The following is a 22,972-nucleotide window of genomic DNA, read 5'->3' as shown; positions in this document are numbered from 1 at the left end:
GATCTGGTCAATGCTGGTTAGACGGGCTCCTGTCATTGAGGGAAGGAAAAGGCACAAAAGCTACCGAATAAGATACCTTTAAGTAGTCTTTGAAATCAGCATCTTCATCAGTTTTCTGCTGCAGCAGGGAAGCTCCGTTCAGCTGGCAGCTGCAGAACCGAATGTAGGCCTGCATGTGCGACAGCTCTGCCGCTAAGATGTCCCCGATCATCTGCACTGGCATTTTTTCTCCTCCCGTTTTCTTACGCACTCGCAGGGCTCTGAAGAGGAAAGAAATCACCATCTGACTTTGCTGCCCAGTCTGTGAGGCTGAAATTGAGACCCTTGCAAGACCCATCTCTGAAAGGACACGAGCTTGCGAGGTGAATTCCCTGACACAGGTGCTGCCAGGGGGTGCAGGGTCCAGCCTGAACTCCCAGAAGCCACCGGCACAACACGCTGAGCTGACCCCGATGGGGTCTGTGGGACTGTGACTCTCCTTTGAGGTTTCTAGGACAATCGGCAACAATCTCTACATTCAGCCAGCATGCCATTTCAATGAATTATTAGCCACTTTGTCTCTCCAAAGTTTATTTTTAGAGAACAGAAGGTTGCTTTGCAGAAAACTGGGAAGGATGCATCCCGTGCACGTGCTTTCGTGCAGGCTCCGTTTCTAAGGTATTATAGCAAATGTGCCTCTGTTCTTGCTGTTTATGCCGCTCTCTCTCATACTAACTCCTCCTTTGTGAGTTAGTCTGAATGCATTTAGCTGTTCTGAATGCACGTGTGCACAGGGAATAATCAGCAAGGACAGAAATATTTACTGTAAAACCAGACAGCTTCCTGGGGAAAGGAACAAGAGAATTAAGACTAAGAGAAAAACACAAAAACGGGCTAAGTACTCACTTGAGTAACTTTGTATTTGACATGATGAGTTCCTTCCAGTTGACAAAGATCAGGCCCATTTCTCCCTCTGTGAGACAGCCCGAATCAGCCATTGGTTTTTGGAAAACCTGCAGTCAAAAAACCAGAAAGGTGAGCAATTCTCCAGAGGCAAAAGCAGCTCAGCCTCTTGTTTATCCTGGCAGAGAGTTTGCTTTTTGAAATACTCAGTGTCCAGTTTCTCATGAGAAGTTAAAAGCAATTCCTTACTAGCATTTGTGACAGCTGTCGCTATTTCTCCTAAGCCAGTGACCTCATTCTGACACCAGCATCACCATTTGTGAAGCAGGATGAGCGCTGGGACCTGCGGGCTGTTCAGCAGAAAAGCATTCCCATGATTTTGAAGTCAATTGCTACACAAATTACACTTGGGCATCACACCCATCCCCAGAGCACTCATAGGCAACCTGTGTGCAGAACTGCAGCTTCCTTCAGGCACAGTGCCCCTGGAAAGCAGAATACCTGTGTAACTCAGCCTAGTTAACATCTCTAGCACTTCACCACACAGTTGTTTCACACAGAGAGGTCAAGTCAGACTCCTAAGACCACCTAATGCTGGCCAGATACTGCCCTGCCTAGTGAGGTGGTCTGGCTCCTAGAAACAGAATTGGAGACAAAGGCCAACGATAAGCTTCTGTGGTGCTTATACAACTTCTGTCATGAGCCTGTGCAGCTTTGCCAGACACCCTGGCCCAGCTGATCATCTTTACACTGAGCCCAAACACCTAAGAACAGCATTTGGAAAACAGGAAGATGACAGCTTTCACAATGCGATGTTTTTGCCTGGTGGACAACCACATCACATTTGATAGAAATGGAGGAGCTCACAGAACCTCACTTTCTTCCTCTAACATTTCACAATTCGCAACAATCCCTTTATTGTTACTATTCAGCAGGACAGCAGTGTTCTTCTCCCAAATGCACTTTCACATCCAAGACATCTCACCTCCAAGACGAGCTGGAGATCATCCATATACCTTTCTTCTGTCTGAATGAGCTCGTGAATGTAGCCCTGCCTTTTCCGCTCCATCGGCTGCATCGTGTCAAGGCTTTGGAGGTCAGCACACCCTACGAGAAGGAAGCCGGTACTTTAGATCCCACTCAGCCATCAGATCTGATGAACTATAACAACAAAATTGCATCAACATACACGAGCCCACGGTTCAGACTATATACGCAGTGGTTCTCTTTAAAAACCCTGTCCACAGCAGCAGCAGGTTTCAAGATTGAGTGATGTAGTGATCGACTCCCCCCCTTATGTAATTTTTTAGTCTGTCACCTTTTTATTTCTTTGAGCATCCTTTCTTCTTGTCCTGTGATGGCAAAAAAGAATTCCTGACTTCCTGCCACTCCATTTGTCTCATCATTTTCCTCATCTCTTCCCTTTTTCTGCCACACTGTTTGGAAACTCTGATTTTCTCTTACCTTATGTAATGTCTTTTGTGAGATGAAGACGTGTCTGGGTCTGACTTACAACTTGCACCTTTAATCTCTACCCTGTTTCTATAGAACTCTGCTTTGGCTTTTCATTTATGATACAAACCACCAGTACAAATTTGTAAACTTATAATGCATAAAGTTATAGTTGTGTAACTTCACAGTTGCACAACTCTTTTTCTTGTTTAGAAACAAAACAAGCCTGAAATATGTTTAATTACTTTTATGCATCACGTATGGATAACCAAAATCATGCACAGGATCACACAGACATCCAATGGCACAAACCCCAAGTTTTCTATGATAACATGCAGACCCTACAGCTTGACGCTGCTTTTTCTCCACAGTCTACATGTTAGTAAGCAACGTTTGAAATTTAGTAACCAAACCAAAAACTGGTAAAATGAAGTGGTGAATATATTTAGATGGGGAAAGGAGAGCACAGAAAGTCAAACTCTGATCCCTCTGTTAGCCGTCCCATGCCAGCAGAGCACTGCAAAGTAGCAGGGTGAGGGAAAACTTAAAAAGAAGGAACAATTTGAGAGCGCTTGAGAACGTACATCTATCGCTTGATGTGGCGGCATCAGGTTTTAATACGTGAACTGTGGATTTTGCAGGGTAGTGGAAAGGACATCGCAGGGACTCGTTTGGATCCGGCATTTCTAGAGGAACGGTACGTTTGGAGAGTTTACAGGTGGTGTGAAAGGCAGAGCGACCCAGAGCACGAAGGGCTGTCTGCCTCGTCACCCTGACGCTTCTAGGACACTAGAATGTGACTTTATGCAATGCCAATGTATAGATCTGCTTATGGGAAGGCTGCTCTAAAGAATGAAATGAAAATGAGATAGTAATTAATCTGAGTGGGAAAAAAAAAACAACAAGAAACACTAAACATTTGGCTGAAGTCGATGTGAGAGTGGCCTAATGGGAACCTCACAGGCTTGGGCCCTCGTGCTGGGCAGGCACCGAGCAGCATCCTTCAGCAGGAGAGAAACACTTGGCACACGAAGGTTTATGATACCATTCCAAGTACAATATTTTAATGGGGAAACCCTTTGAACAACACAAAGAAGTAAAACAGTAAAGGCAAGAGCTAGATTTAAAATCAGGACTTCTCAGTTCTCTTCTGTACCTCTGTGGGGGATCACAGATCTTAAGCTTTCTGACAAGATTTGAAAACAAAATGCCACTTTTTATTAAAATACCTGGGATTGCAGCTCTTTTGATCATGCTGCTGCTGGCCTTAGTTATTCCCAAGGTTACAATCAGGCCAAAGTTAGATGAGAAAAAGGAGTAAAGCTACACATCAAAGTGATTCTTAGGAAGTTTGGTATCTCAGTCCATCCAGACTGTGGCCAACGTGCGCTACTTCTGGATTCCAGTCCGTACAGGACTGAGTTTAAGCACTACTGGTTCCTAAGACATGAAATGAGGATAATCAAGGGCTTGCAACATAACCAGACCCTATTTCTCCAGATTTTGAAGTTCCAGCTTCGACCACATGGTTCTTTTTTCTACTGCAAGGTCCACCCCTGCAGGGACAGACTGAAGCTCCTGTTGCTGTTTGCTCGCACCACAGCTGTTAGAACAGCCCACGCGCTCAGCTTTGTGTCCATCTCATGCTGTCTACTTAAGTTGAAGTGAACACTAGAAGGAAAACAGGCCTTTTTCAACGCACCTAAAATAGATTTGGCTTATAAGCTCATTATCAGATTCAAAAATGCATTTAAATTAACTGGCTCCTGCACTAACCTTGTATTTAAACTATCAGCTTTTGCGACGAATGGATGAGTGCTATTTTATATTTAAATAAGCACTAGCGAAATCAGCCCAAATTTTGATGTGTCTGATGATGCTGACATAAAAACAGTGTGCAGTGCACACACCTGATTTTAGAGGGTGGATTCAGACGTCTGGATCTGAAGGGAAGAAAGGCAAATGAGACAGAAGAAAACAACCTACCTAGTGCCTTTGCCAATGTTGTTCCAAAGTGGCCACAGCAACCCATGGGCTCACTGGGACGGAAAGGGTGGACCTGCATCTCCGCCCATCCTCCTCCCACAGTCCTTTCCTTGCATCAGTTCTGGCACTTATCTGACTCCCGGCTCACACCCTGGCAGCAAATGGATCCCGAGGGGTGGAAAAAGAAAACAGTAGTTTTCTGCTAGTTTAGCAGTCAGGAATGTGCGTGGAAGCAGTAAAACTGCCTTTTTTTTTTTCTCCATTTTTTGGCAGCAGAAAGCTGTTTGTTTGGTTTCTGTCTTGTGCAGCTTCACCCCAAGCTCTCCATACAGCTCATGGAAAGCAAGAGGATTTTTAGGAGCGCCTGCAGAGGGGAATCTCAGCTGCTCATGGGTCTCAGCTCCCTCTGTTCACTAGATAAGAGGTCTGCATGGTGTTTGGAGGAGAAGGCAGCCTGACTGCCACGGAGAGCAGGGCACTGCCAGGATGTTCACGCCATTGTGGGCACAATCTGCCTTCGCCAGCCGGGCAGGGAGGGGACTGTCCTGCTCTGCTCTGCATTGCGGCGGCCTCACCTGGAGCACTGTGTGCAGGTTTGGGCACCTCAGGATAAAGAGGGTATAAAGCTACTGGAGAGTGTCCAGAAGAGGGACACAAAGTTGGTGAAGGGTTTGGAGGGGAAGCTGTATGAGGAGCAGCTAAAGTCACTTGGTTTGTTCAGCCTGGAGAAGAGGAGACTGAGGGGAGAGCTCATGGCGGCCACAGCTTCCTCACAAGGGGAGGAGGAGGGACAGGGCTGAGCTCTTCTCTCTGGTGACCAGTGACAGAACCCGAGGGAATGGCAGGAAGATGTGTCAGGGGAGGTTCAGGTTGGACATGAGGAAAAGGTTCTTCACCCAGAGGGTGCTGGACACTGGAACAGGCTCCCCAGAGAGGTGTCACGGCCCCAAGCCTGACAGTGTTCAAGAAGAGACTGGACAACGTCCTCAGACACACGGTGTGAACTGTGGGGTTGTCCTGTGCAGGGACAGGAGTTGGACTCCATGATCCTTGTGGGTCCTTCCAACTCATTCTGTGATTCTATGAGGAAAGCACCTAAAGCAGCAGGTGGAGCAGGTCTGGTACCTCTGGAACTCAGGGCACAGCAAGGGAGCGATTCCCGCCACAGCCGCCATACCTGTGTGGTAAATCCCGCTCTGCAGCTGCCTGGCAGGGGAAGACAAGCTGGAGTTTATAAACAGGAAATCCCAGTCTCTAAAGTTATGTTTAAAATTATATTTCCCTCTCCAAATATACCTGAACAAGAAAAGCTTTCTTACTACTAACATACCTAACCCTGCATGAAAAACTACTGAGTTTCTACTCCGTTCTACTCTGCAGGAGATTCAAACGCCTGGAAAACACAGGGAGGCTGGGGCACAAAAACCTTTCTAATTACTGACATATTTTGGATTTGAGTATGTTCAATGGGAAAAAAAAAGACACTTTCTGAAGAAATCCTCCAGTGAAAGAAAGAGAAATGATAGCTAAACGTAATTTAAAAAAAATAAATCCATTTTTTTCTTTCTTAAAAAAGAAGTAAATTAAAATTCCTCACTTCATAGACAGTTCCTGAGAATTGCGGTAAAAGCCAGATGGAGAAAAGGCTTTCAAAGATGCACCAAGTGCTTCATTGCCTTCCTCACCAAATTTCCCCACTCAACCATGAAAAACCACATTGAAAACAGCAGCTCTGGAAAGACATCTTCAGCACTTGTCCTGAAGGATCTGCCTGTACCAGAAGCATCACGGCTTTGGGTCACCACTGAAGACTATTTAGGGGCAGAGGTGGCCTATAGAAACTGCATTTTGTAAGGAAATAGCTTGGATTGTTTAGGGTTGTGGGATTTTTTGAGGGGGAGGGGGGATGTTTTCCCAGGCTACCATAGTCTACATCTCACCTTAGGTACCCCAGGTTGCTATTAAAATAGTCCCTTTAGTACAGCCAGAGAGCAGACTGATGGTACCGGCACACACAAGGCTCACTCACTCGCAATGTCCCCCTGTCACAGCCTGTAGCCGTCTCTGTGCCCACTGAAACCCCTGCAAGGAACTAATCCAACAAATCTGCCAACATGGAAAGGCTGGTTTCCATCAGGCCCTGGGGAAAAATCATAAAAGCTTTTATCCAATCTCCCCTAATTAGTAAATGCAGTACGCTCCCTCTGCTACAACAGAAGAAGTTTACGATTCAACTTTCAAGAGGTAAAATTTCAAGAGCAAATCTAGTAGCTCCGTCACAGAGCCAGGTAACATAATGCTCGTACCAAGCTGTTCAGAAGGGAAAAAACCCTCCCCAAATGGACAAAAAAACCACAACAGACAAACTAGAGCCTTTTATGTGTCCCTTTAATAAAATTCATTTGCATAGTTATCTTACAACTTTGTTTAAAACCAAAGATGAACAATTGCCTCATGCTAAGCGTAGCCTGCATTTGCATGTCTTAACAATCATCTCCAGACATTAATACTCTCGCTTGAAAAGAACAGAAGAGATTTTAAGGCAGCACACACCATTACGTAGCAGTTTTATTAGTTCATTACATTAAAGTAGCGTGACCCTGTAGCAGCTCCCGACTCTACCACAGGCCAAGGTGTGTCGGCATTCCGACGAGCAGACTTATTTACACGTGTTTTCAACCCAGCTCAAGAAAATCACACAGGGATACGATCTGACCAAGGATTGAGATGGTATAACATTCAATGACTGGCAGGAGAAGTTTCAATTATTAGCGTGTAGCATTTTTGATGGAGTTTTATGCCTTCTGTGCTCCTAATGGTGACGTTATTAACACTGACTTTAAGACAGCGCTCTGTTGGCTGTCACAGCCCTTCACCATCACCAACTAATCGCACACCCTGGACCTGCAACTGGGTCTCGGTGGTGGCACAAACCTTCCCTGCATGGACCCGATTGCTGGACCAGGAGCTCAGCTCTGTAAACTTTGTACAGCTACGCTTTTGTAGGCTGTCAGCCCATTCTGCAAACTAGACACTTACAAAATTAAGAAGTACCTGGTCTTGTGCATTTACAGCATCGTTTACATTCTTACCCCATGGGACAATATGAAGCAAGTACTACGCTGCAGGCAACACTATATTTTGCTTTCCTGGTTGGCTTCAGTGTTACCTGTTAACCTTGCGTGGCTCTGACCAACCCTGAGCTCTTCACTGAGGATCCTCAGTTCAACGAATAACTCTATTTTCCACCTTGTCCTTAGTTCCAAAGCCAAGCTTTTTCACCCAAATAAGGGATGAACACTAGTTTTACTTGGCTGGCTGGGATCACAGCTGAACCCAACTCTATGCACTTCGATTAACAACAGAGTGGATTGCACACAACCAGAGAAAAAGAAGCATTTTTGACAGAAAAAGTCCGATTTAATCCCAGCTTCTATTAGCTACACCTCGTCAGTAATACAGAATATTATTTTAAAATAATCTTGCCTGAAATGCATCTTCGGCATGGTCTTTCCTATCGATGACCTGCTATATGTATTCGGTTCTTTCTGCGCCAGCGTGTGACAGGAGAGCAGAGCACTCAGGTGATTGTGCTGCAGCTGAGTTCCGTGGATTTTTGCAGTAAACACTGAAGGCAGGGACTACATCTCTTTCAATCAGCATTATTAACGTCTACTATTATTATTATCACCTTTGTCATTACAGTTAGAGAATTCAGAGCAACTGACAAAACCCAAAATGCTTCATTTCAATGCTCATCAGCTCAAACCGAGGGGCAGCTGTTTCACTAGTTACCAGTGCTCACATACCCAACAACAGGGCTCCTTGTGTGAAACTGAGCCTCATCTCCAATTTATCAGTTAAGAAATGGGGAGAATGCCAGTTGTTTTTGGAAAATGCCTTGCAACTGTTTCCTAGAACGGCCCAGGTAGGATGTGAAGTTGTTTTTCATTTTGCAAAGGCGATCAGCAGCAATTTGGCATTCAAGGAAAACTGTCACTGAACACTGGGAAGTCGGTTTGGCTCAAACCCCACAGGTTAACAGGGCCTTTTAGAAATGGGATAATTTATAAGATCACTGAATAATTAGACTAGAGTGAGTGAGTGCTTGATGCCACTGGCGTAGCACAACAGACTTCAGCATCAGACAGGCTTTCCAAGTCAAATTCAGAGAAGGCAATTCAGGGTGATCAGCATATTTTAGTAGAAATACTTAAAACGTAGAATACTTGAGGAATTATCTAGCATGTTATTTGCCTACAATAACGTGATTTCATTCTATAACAAAATACTCATCTAGACAAAATACATCGAGAATAAAAATCCATTTGCAGTTTTATGTAGGCACATTGCTATAGTCTGTATTGCACAAAAGATATATCTCTGAACTAAAGGGCACATATACATTATTTGATCAAGTATATTAAATCCATAACATCCCACTCTTTCTATAGAAATTTTGGAGAAAGGCTTTTAGATCTCTGCACTTGGACTGACCTTTTCCTGATAGTACCTTCACAACATTCATACATATATATGTATAGTAAACATACAGTGGTTTGTAAACATTTCTGATTGCATAAGTGACCTTTGCTGTTTCGTAACCAAGTTCAGGAAACCAGCTAAATTAAATACTGCGTCTACTAGATCTTTCCTGCTGTTACAGGAACACGGAACTATTTAATCAGACGAGCAGTCCACTATTAAATTAATCCTTTATTTTAAGGGGTATCAGGGTTATAGCCCTGAAGTCCTGGTCCCTCCTTCCCCAAACTAACAGGACAGGGCACCTTTACCGCACCACACTGCTGATCTGTACCTTTAAGGACAATTTTTGAGCTGAGCAGGATAGTTCCATTTTTAAACCCAATGGCTCTGCCTTCAGCTCCAGGTGCCTGTTAGTGTTTCTTTTCTGGCAACATCTCTTTATTGAGGTTACCTCTGTATTAGGCTGCTAATTCATTTAACAGAAAGAAAAGCAGCAGCTTTCGGATATTACTTAAAGTCACTGCAGACTGTAGCCAGATAAAACCACTATTCAGTACCGTTAATTATTTAATGAAGAAAAGGGGCAAGGAAAGGGTCTAGAGGCTGTATCAGTATTTACTGCAGCAACCTGTACATGTCTGCTCTTTGCTAAAACTGAAAGCAAATATGAATCATCAGAATAAAGTATTTAAAGGAAGGAGGCTGTTTAGAGACAGGACATATAGAGTCAAAACAACCTGATTTCCTGCTATAGTACTATTGTGAAGGATGACAAAAATTAAAATATCCTCCACTCCATGCTTAATAGTTCTTTTCCCCAGTTAAAAAGGGTATTAAAAGACTGGATGGACTGCACCAGATTTAACCTTAGATCTTGTAGCATGTTTGTAATCACAGTGACTACCAGGTAGGGTTTGTTTTCTGGATGAGCCTTGTAGGCTGCCAATTTTAAAAGCTCAATACGTGAGAGATTAAATCAAGTCCATCAGAACAGTAATCAGCAAACATTTTAATTCTGCAAAGTATGCACATTACAACATTAAAAGAACACAACTGCCCATTCAAAAAAAAAGCTCAGATAAACTGTGCAAATAGTGGGTCTTTGTGTGTCTGCAATCCCACCATGCAAACGATAACTTGATATGCATGCTAATGATCTACGATTACCAATAGCAAAGAAAAACGCTACAGGAAACAAGAATGAACAGCAGTGAAAGCCACACAAAGACCCACTATCCTTCCTGCTTTTACAAATCAACTGTAACGGTAGATTATAAGAAAACCCACAAAATCCTAATTCCTTGACTGGATCTAACGTTCAAACGAAGCACAAGGATTGTGTCAGAGATACGTGAGCGGGGCTGGCCGCCCTGCCTCCACGCTACAGTCAAACTCGGATAGTGGGTCTCTGAGGTGCTTTCACACTGGAAGACAACATTGGGTCCTAAAAAAAACAAAAACAAAACAAAAAAATGAAGGATAAAATGAACATAAATTTTGAAGAGTGAAACATATGAGTTCTATGGACAAAGACAGAACAACGCCAAAAAGGTCAGAAAGGAACGACCAACATTCAGCTTGCTGAAAACAGACAGCGTGAGCTTCTGCTCTTGCAATTTCGTATTTATTAATAAACACATACAGTTTTATGTACTTGTGACCAGCCATCACTGACTCTGAAACACACTTGCAGCTGATTCACTTAAGTGGTTTTTCTCCCCAAGGAAGATTTCTGTTACGTAAACTCAGTACCACCATGTCAAGCCCTAAGGGTTTTTAAAAGCAATGGCAAAATTCCCCGAGATTTCAAAGCCAGAATTTCTCCTGAGAAACTTGTAACGAGACATTAGAATATCAGACAAAAACTAAACTTGTCAAGAAGAGCCGCGTTGGAATTTATTCGTATCGGCACATAAAAATTAACATGTTCAACTCTGCTCAAAGCCTGTAAAGAAATGACACCTTGTCTCTGGTAATATGTGTCCATACAGTAGGAAGTACCAGAACACTCAATATTCCCATCAGAAACTATGGTCGACACGGTCTACAAGAGGCACTGCCAGCCAGGTTAAAGGCAGGTGTATGATGTGGGCTGCAGCTGCACACACCCCACGGGCAACCCACAGAATATTCCAGAGCCCAGGGTTTCCATCTGGAAGCTTTATCAAACCTGACTGACATCCACCAAACAGTTTTAGAAATACAAAAATGTCTGTGTCACCACGTAGAGGATTGATTTTGTACGTGATCCTTGGTTAAAGAGGTAATATTCTGGAGCTGTTGAGTAAAATCCTAGATAAAATTATTAATCTTCATGTGTTAAAAAAACGAATGTGGACCTGCAACATGCAATACCTCAAAGGCACTGATACCACGAACTCTCACTCCACAATCATAAAGAGAAGTTACTTGGCCATAACTCGAGAACTCCAACGTGTTGTCCTTATATAGACACAGAAATGCACCTGCCATGAGCACGTCAGTTCAGAAGTTCTTCTTTCACTATGAACCCCCTTGAAAATCGGTCAGCTTCATTTGTTAGACAGTGTTGGACAGGAATTACTAATCAACTTTTGTGCACGGAGAGAAACTTCTGGAAATACAGATCCTTGTTACTGAAAGGACAGGACTTGCCTCCTGTCTCTAACACGTCACATCTACACGTAAGGTTTGGAGAGGAAAAAACCTGGGTAGGTCTAAGTGGTATTACCACAAACAGCAAGTTTGTACCTCCAGAAATTCACACCGTCGTCATATGTGTGTAAAGAACAATGTACAGGGAGAGCATCTGTTCCCAGTCTAACCAGCTTTTGCCATTGCACTGGCAGAAGGCAGAGCAGGCAGGTTTAAAAGGGCAGGAGGTGTTTATCAGCCTATGGGGACTACCTGGAGCTCACACCTAAATACCTGAAGGAATAACTTAGACACCTGAGGAACTGCAGCAATGCTGGGCTAAATATATATATATATATAACAGAAACAATACCTATATGTACATTAGAGTAGAAAGAACTGGTACAACACTGCGTTCTGTGAAAGACCAGTCTCACAAAGGGAGATGATACCTCAGAGAAGCGGCGCTAGAAGCCTCTGCAGGCTGAGCATAGGTGTTCATAACATTATCATATATTACGTCCACCTGGCTGAGTTGTCCAGCTCTCAGTAAGAACGTCTCTGGGAGATAAGAAGGTCTCTAACACTAAAAACCATCTAGTAACCAAGCATGCAGCTGTAGCTGGAGCATCTGCCTTGTCTCCACCTGAGATACAGGAGGGGAGAAAATCTCAACTAAAGAAAATATAAAGACAAGGCTCCAACAAGCTGAAAAACGGCTATCTCGCTGAAAAAGCCCACAAATAAGGAGAGAAGAAGTTTCTAAGAAGAACTGTTTAAGGCAGATGAATACTGAGTGAAGTGACAAAACTCTCTCCAGACCAGGTTGCTGGGAAGACGTGTAAAGTGAGAAGTGCACAGTGCGTGCCCCACATTACACACCCCTTGGGAAGAATGGGAAGAGAACCTGGTGGACAGGTACTGGCAAGACAAAAAAAGATCTGACCCTGCACGGCTGAGCAAGCACTCAACAAAAACCAGAAGACTGCGAGATTATGCATATTTCTTTAAATCTATAACTATTTATATTTTGAAACCTCCTGCATGCCTTATTTGTTCTTTATGACGACTTCCATGCAAACATTAGAATAAGGGCTATTAAAATGTCATTAAAACATAACTCTAACCATCACCGAGGTCACCGAGAGCGCAACTCTCAAGATTTCTGTGTTCCGCAATCACGAGGACTCATTTGTATCTAAGAGACCTGTTGACAGACCTATGACACACCTTTCATTGATTTTTTTTCCTTCTCTGCAGAGACCCTATGCCAGGATGTGCAGCTGCACCAACAGCAAAAGTGATCTTGTCAGGGCAGTGATGCTGTTCAGAGAGCTATTTCAGCAGCCTAAGAGAAGAAACGTCTCACTGACCCAAGTTCCTCCTCTGCTCGGGAAGTTTGCCAGTACAGTACAGCACTTACATGTAACTGGTAAGACCCAAGAAAGACCGTGGATACAAACGCAATCCATATAACAGAGTTTAAATTTGAGCGAAAAGCGGAATTTTCCTTGAGTAAAGCAAATCTGCCTTCTCCCTTTCGAATATGTTTGACCATTTAGAAAAGACAGTGGGAGAAACTGCTATTCTTCCACGGAAATGTTGCAATACTGAGAGTTGGGCGGGGAATAACCTGATGAAATTTAACAAGGGAAAGTGTAGAGTCCTGCATCTGGGCAGGAACAACCCCAGGTTCCAGTATAGGTTGGGAAATTACATATTAGAGAGCAGTGTAGGGGAAAGGGACCTGGGGGTCCTGGTGGACAACAGGATGACCATGAGCCAGCACTGTGCCCTTGTGGCCAGGAAGGCCAATGGTACCTGGGGTGTATTAGAAGGGGGGTGGCTAGTAGATCGAGAGAGGTTCTCCTTCCCCTCTACTCCACCCTGGTGAGACCACATCTGGAATATTGTGTCCAGTTCTGGGCCCCTCAGTTCCAGCAGGACAGGGAACTGCTGGAGAGAGTCCAGCGTAGGGCAACCAAGATGATTAAGGGAGTGGAGCACCTCCCTTATGAGGAAAGGCTGAGGGAGCTGGGGCTCTTTAGTTTGGAGAAGAGGAGACTAAGGGGGGACCTCATTAATGTTTATAAATATATAAAGGGTGAGTGCCATGAGGATGGAGCCAGGCTCTTCTCGGTGGCAAACAATGACAGGACAAGGGGTAATGGGATCAAGCTGGAACACAAGAGGTTCCGCTTAAATTTGAGAAGAAACTTCTTCTCAGTGAGGGTGACAGACACTGGAACAGGCTGCCCGGGGGGTTGTGGAGTCTCCTTCTCTGGAGACATTCAAAACCCGCCTGGACATGTTCCTGTGCGACCTCACCTGGGCGTTCCTGCTCCAGCAGGGGGATTGGACTGGATGATCTTTTGAGGTCCCTTCCAATCCCAAACATACTGTGATACTGTGATACTGTGATAAACTATCCCTTAAAATACAACACTGCATTTTTCAGATTGTATTCTGTCATATCTCTAAGGTGGTCCCTAGAGGGCCACGTCAACATTCCCGTGGGACAATTCCTTAGTGATTTCTCAATACTAATCATAGTTTCTGCACTATGTTTAAATAAGAGCAAAAAATAGAAATCTAAGGAAATCTGAAAGTTCAATTTACATATTTAAATATTTCTCTGGTTACAGAAGACAGGTACAGTGCCAGCTTACTCCTCATACAACTTACTAGCTCAGACTTCACACAAAAACAGCCCACCTGAAATCTCTGTAACGATATTTGCACAGTGCTGCGCTTGAGCTAACAAGCCACGATGCTTTTGAGCAGACTCTGGACTTTAAGCAGGATTTTTCTTGAAGTTTCCAAGTGCATATATTTTAATATCACAAAAGAATGGTAAATCCCAGCACAAAACTGATACACAAGTTAGCTTATTTCAAACACTCAGAGAATTCAAAATAAGTAAATAAAATCAATACACTCTTCATTCACCAACAGGCAGATTTTGTTTAATTAAGCACCAGCAGATCTGCTTCATAGCAAACAGACTATTCTTAGACAGAAGTTTAACAACCAGGTACAGATGACCTGGTGCACATCTGCCCATGCGCACATCTGCTCACTGGGCTGCCACTGGCTGACCTTTGTCAAAACACTTTTAAAGGGAAATTCTGTTCATGCAGCCACAGATTAATGTGGGTGGAAACATTTTTAGTTCACAACACTGAAATCTGAGAAAAAGCCCAGTGATGTATCAGTAAACAATGAGAAAAATGTAATGATCTTATGGAAAGGTCCCAATTACAACTTGGTCTCAGCACTGCTTTTGTTGAAAATTAGTGGTCACCTTGTGCTTATCACATTCAGCCACGTAATTCTAAATGGCACCACACCCAGTGCGATAAGCTATTATCTCTATGATTTTTGAAAATTCACAAGGTCTTAATATGCAGACAGAATCTTGATTTTATAGCCCATCTGGATTTAGTCTATACGATTTCTTCAAAACTCAGATTTCGTAAATGAAAAAACTCCAACTTCTAAAAGATCATTTTAATGGTGTAGAGATGCCTAATCAAAAGAATGGTAAGTTCAGTATAAATGCAGAAGTTTTTGACATCACAGCCACATTGGCCAGAGGCATTAAAAAAAATGTTATCAAACATGAGAGCACAGATGTAAATTTAGCTAAAAATAAAACCTCAAGAATGGTGCATTTTGCCCAGGTACCATAAAAAGCTACCAGGAGAAAATATTTTAACTGTCCAAAGCAAGCTGTACCCTCCTTCCCAAGTTTGTGAATCCTTCTGTAAGGACACAGCTGTGCCGATCGAATCTTAAGCGCAAACTGGTCCTACACACGAGCTATAGGCTACGAAGAGTGAACTTCATCCAGACTTCTGGATGTGTCTTTATACTGAGAACACTACAAATGCTGCCTAGGGAAAAAACAGCAAGCAAAGGGACAAGGCTTGTTGTGTCAAAGGAGCAACTGTGACATCAAGATGTGTTCCCAAGCCCACCGATGGCACAGGTTGATATAAAAGTTGGCTTAATCACAGGCTGCCAGGATGAAAAGCTGAGGATGTAAAAATGGTGGTAAATTTCTCTGGGGACCAGGGCTAAAAAAATGGGGGGTGTGTGCCACCAGAAATCTTTACCATGTTTACATGCAAAAAAATGCAGAGAAAATTCTCTCAGGTAGGTGTATATACTAGAATTCAGTTCTCAGCTGGTAGTTTTCAGCTTAACATATGCTTTGATTCATATGTTGTCTCTCAGAAGTGGATGAGAGCTGGACTGCAAGGAGCCAGGACACGCGTATTTCATACAACCACAGAGTCACTTTGGTTGGAAAAGACCTTTAAGATCATCGAGTCCAGCCATTAAGCTGAAGTTATTTACCGCAGGACAGATCACTTGCTAATGCTAGAAGCTTTTTCCTACCCTTTCTTTGATTATTTTTACTTGACTGATAAAGAGTTTAAATGTAAGTTAAAGATGACTACAGCGGGCACTTCTTTTGTATTTCATAAAACTCAAGCAAGTTTGATAATCGAGCACAGTGTGTCTGCACTGACTCCCAGTCCATGCCAGTTATCGAACATCACCACCTTTAATGGGAGGCGAACACCTACCAGATCAAGTGTTTTTAGCTCACCCCAGCACTCTTACTATCACACACCGGCTGGCTAGTAACGTGCTTATTGTTTGTAGGTAAAATAGAAAAGTATTTAAAGTACTTAGTACCATAGTAAAGTATTTAAAGTACCAATAGATTCAGCTGATGCCTGCAACTCCAAATTCCAAACACAAAGCAAAAGAATTGCGATGCATCTTTGAAATAAAGAAAAAAAAAAGTTGCTTACACTGCTGACTTGGATCAGAATCCGTGGTCATCTTCACATAGTTTGAGGGGAAGAGACCTGTCACACCATTGATTTCTCCTTGCCACCAGTCAGCATCGTCTTTGTTCAGTACATTAATAAGCTGCCCTTTGGAGAATGTGAGCTCATCTTCATTGTTTGCCATGTAATCGTACATCGCTATCACTTGACACACTGTGAATTAAAAACAAAACCAGCAAAACACTGTTACACAAGTATTAAGACTGTTTTTCTGAGTGCTTTACATAACAACAGGAAAGAAACAACAAATTCACATACACTGTTACATAAGAAAAACGCCACATGATCTTATCTTGAAGTGGAACTGCCCTCCCTTTTCGTTCCTTCTATTTTTCTTTTAAATTAGGCCACTTTAGTTATCTATGTACTTTAATCGCGAATGGATTCAGTTAGTACAGCACCTATTGGCCTTCTAAACACTTTGAAGTATGATCAAGTATACTTCCGTCTCTTTTACTGGCTCAGCAGAGAAAGTGAGTTCGATTATCTTATACCTGGTACTTGTGAGAAAAACATGGCAATAGCAGAGCTAATTATGCATTAGCTCATCATGAACTGACAGTTTATTCAAAGGGAAGTTTTACCCAGTAGTACCCAGGAAGCTGTTGTATAAGCAAGTCATAAGTGTGGAGAACAGCACAATTTAAACACGCAGAACAAAAAAGTTACTTTTCTGTGAAATAATCTCATCTGTACCCAGCCATTCAAAGGAAGAACCCTAGTGGAAATGTGCTGCTTCGTCTCCCTCCTTACAAGGAGCTGTATTTGCAAGGTATTTGTCAATCATTGCTAGTTTTTCGTAAGATTTTTTGCTAGCATTTGAAAACAAGGAGTTTCCAAATGAGAAGAGTGTGGCTGTTCACACTCAGCATTCAGCAAAATTAAAAAGCTCTTGGCACAGGAGAGGAACTGCTGATCCTCACAGATTTCTGGCTGTCAGACCTTTGTATGACAGACTTTGTGCTGTCAGGCATGTAGAGGATGGGATGTGCTAGGACGAGACCCTACAAAGAACTGTTTTAATTAAGAAGTTGAGAGATCTTACCTTTCTTGGACAGAGATAATAGTTGAATGGATGTTACAGCTGTCCACACATTCATAACAGCCGAGAAGACCCAGATTCTGACTCAAACTTTACCCTCCACAATGACACCACCATCAGATACATCCATTAAACATAATATTATGCTAGTTATATAATTCAGACTAGTACCTGAACAACCGAAGCAGTTACATAAAATACTCTAAATGAAATATAAAGTGGGGTTTTTTTCACCTGAGGGAGCAGCAGCTGTGGTTCTTTCACTGCTTGGACCCAGTAATTTCACATGGCTGGCAGGGAACCATCCTTTCTGTCTCTTTTTCCCTCTCGCCTGTAAATGTTTATAATGGTTATTACACAATTCAGAAACCAAATAGTCTATAGACTGGAAAAAAAAGCACAACAATTATGTCACGCAGTTTTATCAAAAGGCAAATAGGCTTCCAAACACCAACTAAATACTGAACAGATCTCAAAAGAAAAAAAAGGCTAAAGGATGAAACAACCCAATTAAAATAAAGCTGCACCCTAATATGTTCTGGCAAATGCTTTTATCCAAAATTTTCAAGAGCAGCTAATGATTTCAGTGCACAATTTAATTGTAGGGCTGAAAATCTGCTCTACGAACATTCCACTTATGCATCTTATAAGGAGTCTCTAATGAGATACTCAGAACAGAGGTAACGATTACCACGAGCTGCTCTTGAAAACCCCAACCTAAGTGTTGGCTCTCACTTCCTACCTAGTACAGCATGTGAGAGCGAGGAGATTTTCCTCATTTTTCAGTCCCATAGACTATCTCTGCACACACTGAAGAAGCAAATATACTTCAGAGTGCACAAAGAAGTCAGGATATAAAAGTGAGCATGGATTTAAGAAAGCAGTAACTGCAGAGTGAGCCCTATCACAACAAAAAAGAAACTCAAACTAGCAAGAACTGAGAATTATGTATCTTAGTTCCCCTTCCACATTTATTTTTTTATTCTTTGAGGCTTCTTCCTGAACCAGCACCCTGCCTACTTTTCTTAAAATACAAACTGTTCATTGTTTACTGTATTTTTTAATCTGCACATACTACAAATACATTTTCCACTGCTGTTAATTCACAGAAACTCAGTGCGACATTTTCTCAACTTCCTCGCTATAATCTCTCCTCCTGTATGTGTAAAGCAGATTGGTACTAAAAACAGATGCTGAATAGTTAGATCAGCCCTATTCTAAGTGTTGGAGAAGGAAGACAAGTATTAACAAGAGTATTCACTCAAAACAGAGGGTATGTAGCTGTGGAACACCATGGGAAAGGCCAATTAAGTGATACTAAGAGGAGAGAACTTACTATTTTGCTGTTCAATCCCAATACTGGAAATACGATTCGGTATTGGAAGTAAGGTGTTTAAATTTATGCTAACGCTTTAGATTCAGCTAAAGAAAAGGGCAATAAAGAGGCATTATACAATCATGACTGAGCTTTCTGCATTGGTTGCAAAGATGAAGGCTGTTATGGACAAGATCCATGGGGTTCCAAAAGTCAAAGCATTAACAATGATTTAAGAAGAACGTCACGTATCAGTCCCCTGAACCCTTGGGACGAGAAATCCATCACTTCACAGTAAACTAGCTTCCAGCTCCAACTTCCAAGAATTCCTGTTCTTTCATAAGAATCATTTTACAATGTCATGTTTTACCAATTAAACCCTAACCAATTTATTAACTGTCAACATCCCTCTTCCTCCTCCCATGCGCATGTTCATTCACAGTTTTACTATTTTCTGTTACAAAGAAACCACCCCTCAAAACCAAAAAAACAACCCCTCCAGCAACCCAAGGTTTCATTTAAAACTTTTTTTTTCCCCAAATATGGTTTATACAAGATGAAAGCAACTTTCTAGCCAGCTTTTAGAACACTATACTAGTCGTCTTCTTTAATTAAACCCAAGATCAGCTCCTTGCCATTCATGGAATCACAATTATTTCTCCTTCAATAATTACCTGCAACTCTCCTTGCCACCATCCACTAGCGTTTTTCTTCAGAATAAGTATCAGCTGTCCTGGAGCAAGGCTAAGCTGTTCAGTTCCTGATGCAGCATAGGCAGTAGTAACTTGAGCAATTTCTGAAAATATATTAATTGCATTTGTTATTTTTTCTTTCCAGTAAGAGCTCAATTCACAGAAACACGCTGGTACATACGTGTCTTGCAGCTAAGCACATTAGCCACTATTAAAACACTGCTATGAACCTAAATGTTCATAATCACTCAAGAAACAATCCTAAATGTTAAACAATTATCGCACACTTACCAGGTTTCTTATTTATTGTTCCAGTTTTGCCAGCATTACTAGAAGCCTACAAAGACACAAAAATCATCTTTTACTGTGCAATAAAAACAGCAGAGTTTACACCAAGCTTCAGCTTGGACAGAAAAGCTCATGGAGATTTTAATTTTGAGCCCATATTTAACAAAATACCATCCTGTAGGAGAGACAGTGAGACACTGGCCAGAGCACCGCCTGAGGACTCAAGCTACCAAGGCTTTGCTTTTCTGTCAAGTACATAAAATCACTACCTAAGAGATAGATATCACTACCAGTAATACAATAAAATTGAGAGAAGGCACCGTGCGTTAATTCCCAGAATCAGAACTCACTTCTTGATCCTTTGGTCTGACGTAATTGGAGGGGAAGATGCCGGTTCGGCCGTCAATGCTCCCGGTCCACCACTCCCCTTCCTTCTGGGTCACCAGGATCTCCTCCCCTTCCATGAAAGTCAAGTCACCAGGCTCAGAGCTCGAATACGAATAGAGCGCAACATACTCTGTGCAAACAGAAAGAAGGAGATAACAGTTTTAGATTGGAGGATAAAAGTGTGTCAGATGCAATTCAAGCAATCTTTGATATCAGCGTTCATCGCTGTGTTCGTAACACGAATCGTGTCTTCACAAGTTTGTGAATCGACCTTCCTACTTGCTTGATTGTTTTCACATCTCGCCTAGTGCTTCTGACTCTGAATTACAGGATTTTGTACAGAGAGATGAATTTGGCACGGTGAGAGTTACTACCCGGTGATCTTCCTGCTGTAGACCACAGCTTGAAAACTCATCCCTTGCATTAAGTATTCCACCCCACCTCTGTGTTTCACAGCAAGCATGTATATTTGACACCTAAATCTGATTAAAAGCTTTCTTATTTGACTAATGCAGCAAAAATGAAAAAACACAAGTGGAATTGAAATATAATTGGGGAAGCATGGAGATACATTAGGTTAAAAGGCTTAGAAAGTGCTTCCCACAAGTTTTTCTCCAGTAGTAATTGTTTTCTTTGCTTCCTAATGATGAAAGGAGAATGATCGACACTCAGGAGACCAGAAGTCCCTTCTCATGTCTGTACAGTACAGTATGAAACAGTACAAACCAGCATGAAGAACAGCTTATGGGTATGAGACATATTTAAGTTTTCAGAAATGAATTAATGCTCAAGCAAAAGTCTTAAAAAAACCCACCCAAAAGCCAGGCCTATGCTCAGTTATAAGCTTTACTGAAGTTCTTATTTTAGAATTCTCTTAACAGTAGCTCAACATCTGCACTGTCTCTTTTGGACAGACATTAAAAGACCTGCTCCGAAACTTTTCACATACTCAGGCTTATTCACATGCCATTAAGCAGAAAGAGACTGTATCATTAAGCAGCCTATTAAATGCTGTCTTACCCTCTCCTGCTGCATAGGACTGTGTATTCGGCTTTTTGTTTACAGCTGCATAAATAGCTTCTGGTCTGCAAAAACAAACAACCAAACCACAACATTTGAGTAACTAAAAAGGCTGATCAAGAACAAATCTCTTTATTAGGAAGAGAATATGCTCACTTTGGTTCTCTCAAAGTTGATATTGCCTCTGAATTAATTGCAATGATTTCCCTCACTGTCAAATTGTGACAGGTATTACTGATACTGAAGATATGAATGGCATCCAAGAGCACACCACTTAAAAAGTAATGTGATGAAAGACAAGATGTATTTGCAAATTATGCTATCCAAAAGAAGCACAAATTAAAGATTTTGTCTGAATTCCCTCATTCTAGAGAATTTCTAAGAGCTTTTATCATAACACATGAAAAGAACAATTCACATACAATGGTACAGCCCATCCCAGCAGAATCCAGACTCTGAATTATTACCTGGAGAGTTACCTTACAGCATTAGAACACACATAATCATCTTTTCAAGTAAAGAAAAATACACTGTTTTTGCAATATGTGCCTTACAAGCTTACAGTTCTTAGTAAGTCAATTAGAAAGTGGCACCTTCAGAGGCAGAAAGAAACTACACTGTGAGAGATATGACTCAGTAATGAACCAAAACAAAGTCTGGCACTTGATGAATAATCAAACACCACTGATTTTCACAGCACTCAACCTTGGACAACTGCCTGTTAACACAGTAGTGAGCCCAACACCACTTCCTTTGCCAGAATGAAGTAATAGAAGCCTAAAATGGCACGGTGTAAATTGTAAACAGTATTTATACTCTGCACTTTAAAGCACTGCAAGGATTTTGCACTCTGAACCGTCTTTTTTAGTAAACGAATAAAACAAAACCAAAAGTCATACTTACTCCTCTTTCTTGATTTCACTCCCAGGTAACAGCTTGACGTAAGATTTTGGAAACCAACCTCTTCCTCCGTGTACCTCTCCAAACCACCAGTTTTCCTGCTGCTCCAGGACAGTAATGATATCATTTTTTGAAAAATTCAAGTGGTTATCTTTTTTTGCAGTCCAAGAGCAAAGTGCTTGTGCTTTTAAGTTCTCGACAGGTTGCCCCTGTTAAGACAGAAGTGGAGATGTTGACTGACCGCACTATTCCAAATTGGTGCAAGTGTTAAATGAAACCCAACCAAACAGCAATGTATCTTTTAAGTGCAGTCTAAGCAATTTCATTCCTAAGTGTTGGCTGAATAATTTGTTGTCAACATTTTACATTGCTCTATACAACCTGTTGACTCAGGAACAATTTCTCAACTCTGTTTCTTATTTGCTAGAAACATCTTGTGTCTAATTAGGGGTGAAAATTATTGTAGAATTATGAAACATACTGCATGAGTCTTCTTGATCATTGGTCCATGGAAATACATGGAATTGCACCAACGCACAGCAGTGGAGAATTCAGACTAGTTTATTCATCCTCTAGAGTGGTCAGTGCACTCAGTATTAGAAAAGCTGTGGTTTAATTTGTTTTGCTTTGGGTTTTGTTTGTTTGTTTTTAATCAATTTCATTAACAGCAACCTAAAATCCAGAAAGTTCCTCATACCTGTCCATGAACGGGTGAAACAGATCCAGGGGACACAGTGCGAGTAAAAGCTGATTTCTGTTGCCACGCTGTGTTAACATTCAGGCTAGAAAAAGGTATGTTTTGGTAATCAGATTCTTCTGTGGATTTACTTGGGGAAAGTGGTCTGCAAATTAAATACAAGTGTATTTAACACATCGCAGTTTTTATTTCAAAAGTACCTCAAGCAGAGTAACTTCTTTTTTCCCCCTTAAAACATATATAAGCCAGATATACTGCACAATGCAGAGTATCAAACACTTAAAAATTCCAGGCTAAGACATTCAGGTAGGTTCTTCAATAAGTTTTCTGCATATATATTATAAA

General features: G+C 41.8%; 1 protein-coding gene across 7 annotated transcripts in view; it reads right to left on the bottom strand.

The window, feature by feature from the left end:
• ITSN2 (intersectin 2) overlaps nucleotides 1–22,972 on the bottom strand; it is an 88,259-nt gene that overhangs the window by 7,109 nt on the left and 58,178 nt on the right. For 5 of the 7 annotated variants that reach the window (XM_065055755.1, XM_065055756.1, XM_065055752.1 and 2 more), the window contains 11 exons: nucleotides 22,628–22,772; nucleotides 21,934–22,139; nucleotides 21,031–21,095; nucleotides 19,974–20,140; nucleotides 19,627–19,672; nucleotides 19,318–19,439; nucleotides 17,563–17,659; nucleotides 16,248–16,439; nucleotides 1,868–1,989; nucleotides 886–992; nucleotides 77–260 (listed from right to left, as the gene is read on the bottom strand). In XM_065055755.1, the coding sequence (XP_064911827.1) occupies nucleotides 77–260; nucleotides 886–992; nucleotides 1,868–1,989; nucleotides 16,248–16,439; nucleotides 17,563–17,659; nucleotides 19,318–19,439; nucleotides 19,627–19,672; nucleotides 19,974–20,140; nucleotides 21,031–21,095; nucleotides 21,934–22,139; nucleotides 22,628–22,772 (1,453 nt within the window). Of the gene's footprint in view, nucleotides 1–76; nucleotides 261–885; nucleotides 993–1,867; nucleotides 1,990–6,691; nucleotides 10,253–16,247; nucleotides 16,440–17,562; nucleotides 17,660–19,317; nucleotides 19,440–19,626; nucleotides 19,673–19,973; nucleotides 20,141–21,030; nucleotides 21,096–21,933; nucleotides 22,140–22,627; nucleotides 22,773–22,972 lie in introns of those variants that run through there. The other 2 variants (XM_065055758.1, XM_065055757.1) reach the window with 1 other exon arrangement.

Source organism: Columba livia, chromosome 3 (genome assembly GCF_036013475.1).
Source record: "Columba livia isolate bColLiv1 breed racing homer chromosome 3, bColLiv1.pat.W.v2, whole genome shotgun sequence".
NCBI classification, from domain to species: Eukaryota; Metazoa; Chordata; class Aves; order Columbiformes; family Columbidae; genus Columba; species Columba livia.
Note: the sequence above shows the minus strand (reverse complement) of the source record. Positions and strands in the feature narration are given on the sequence as shown.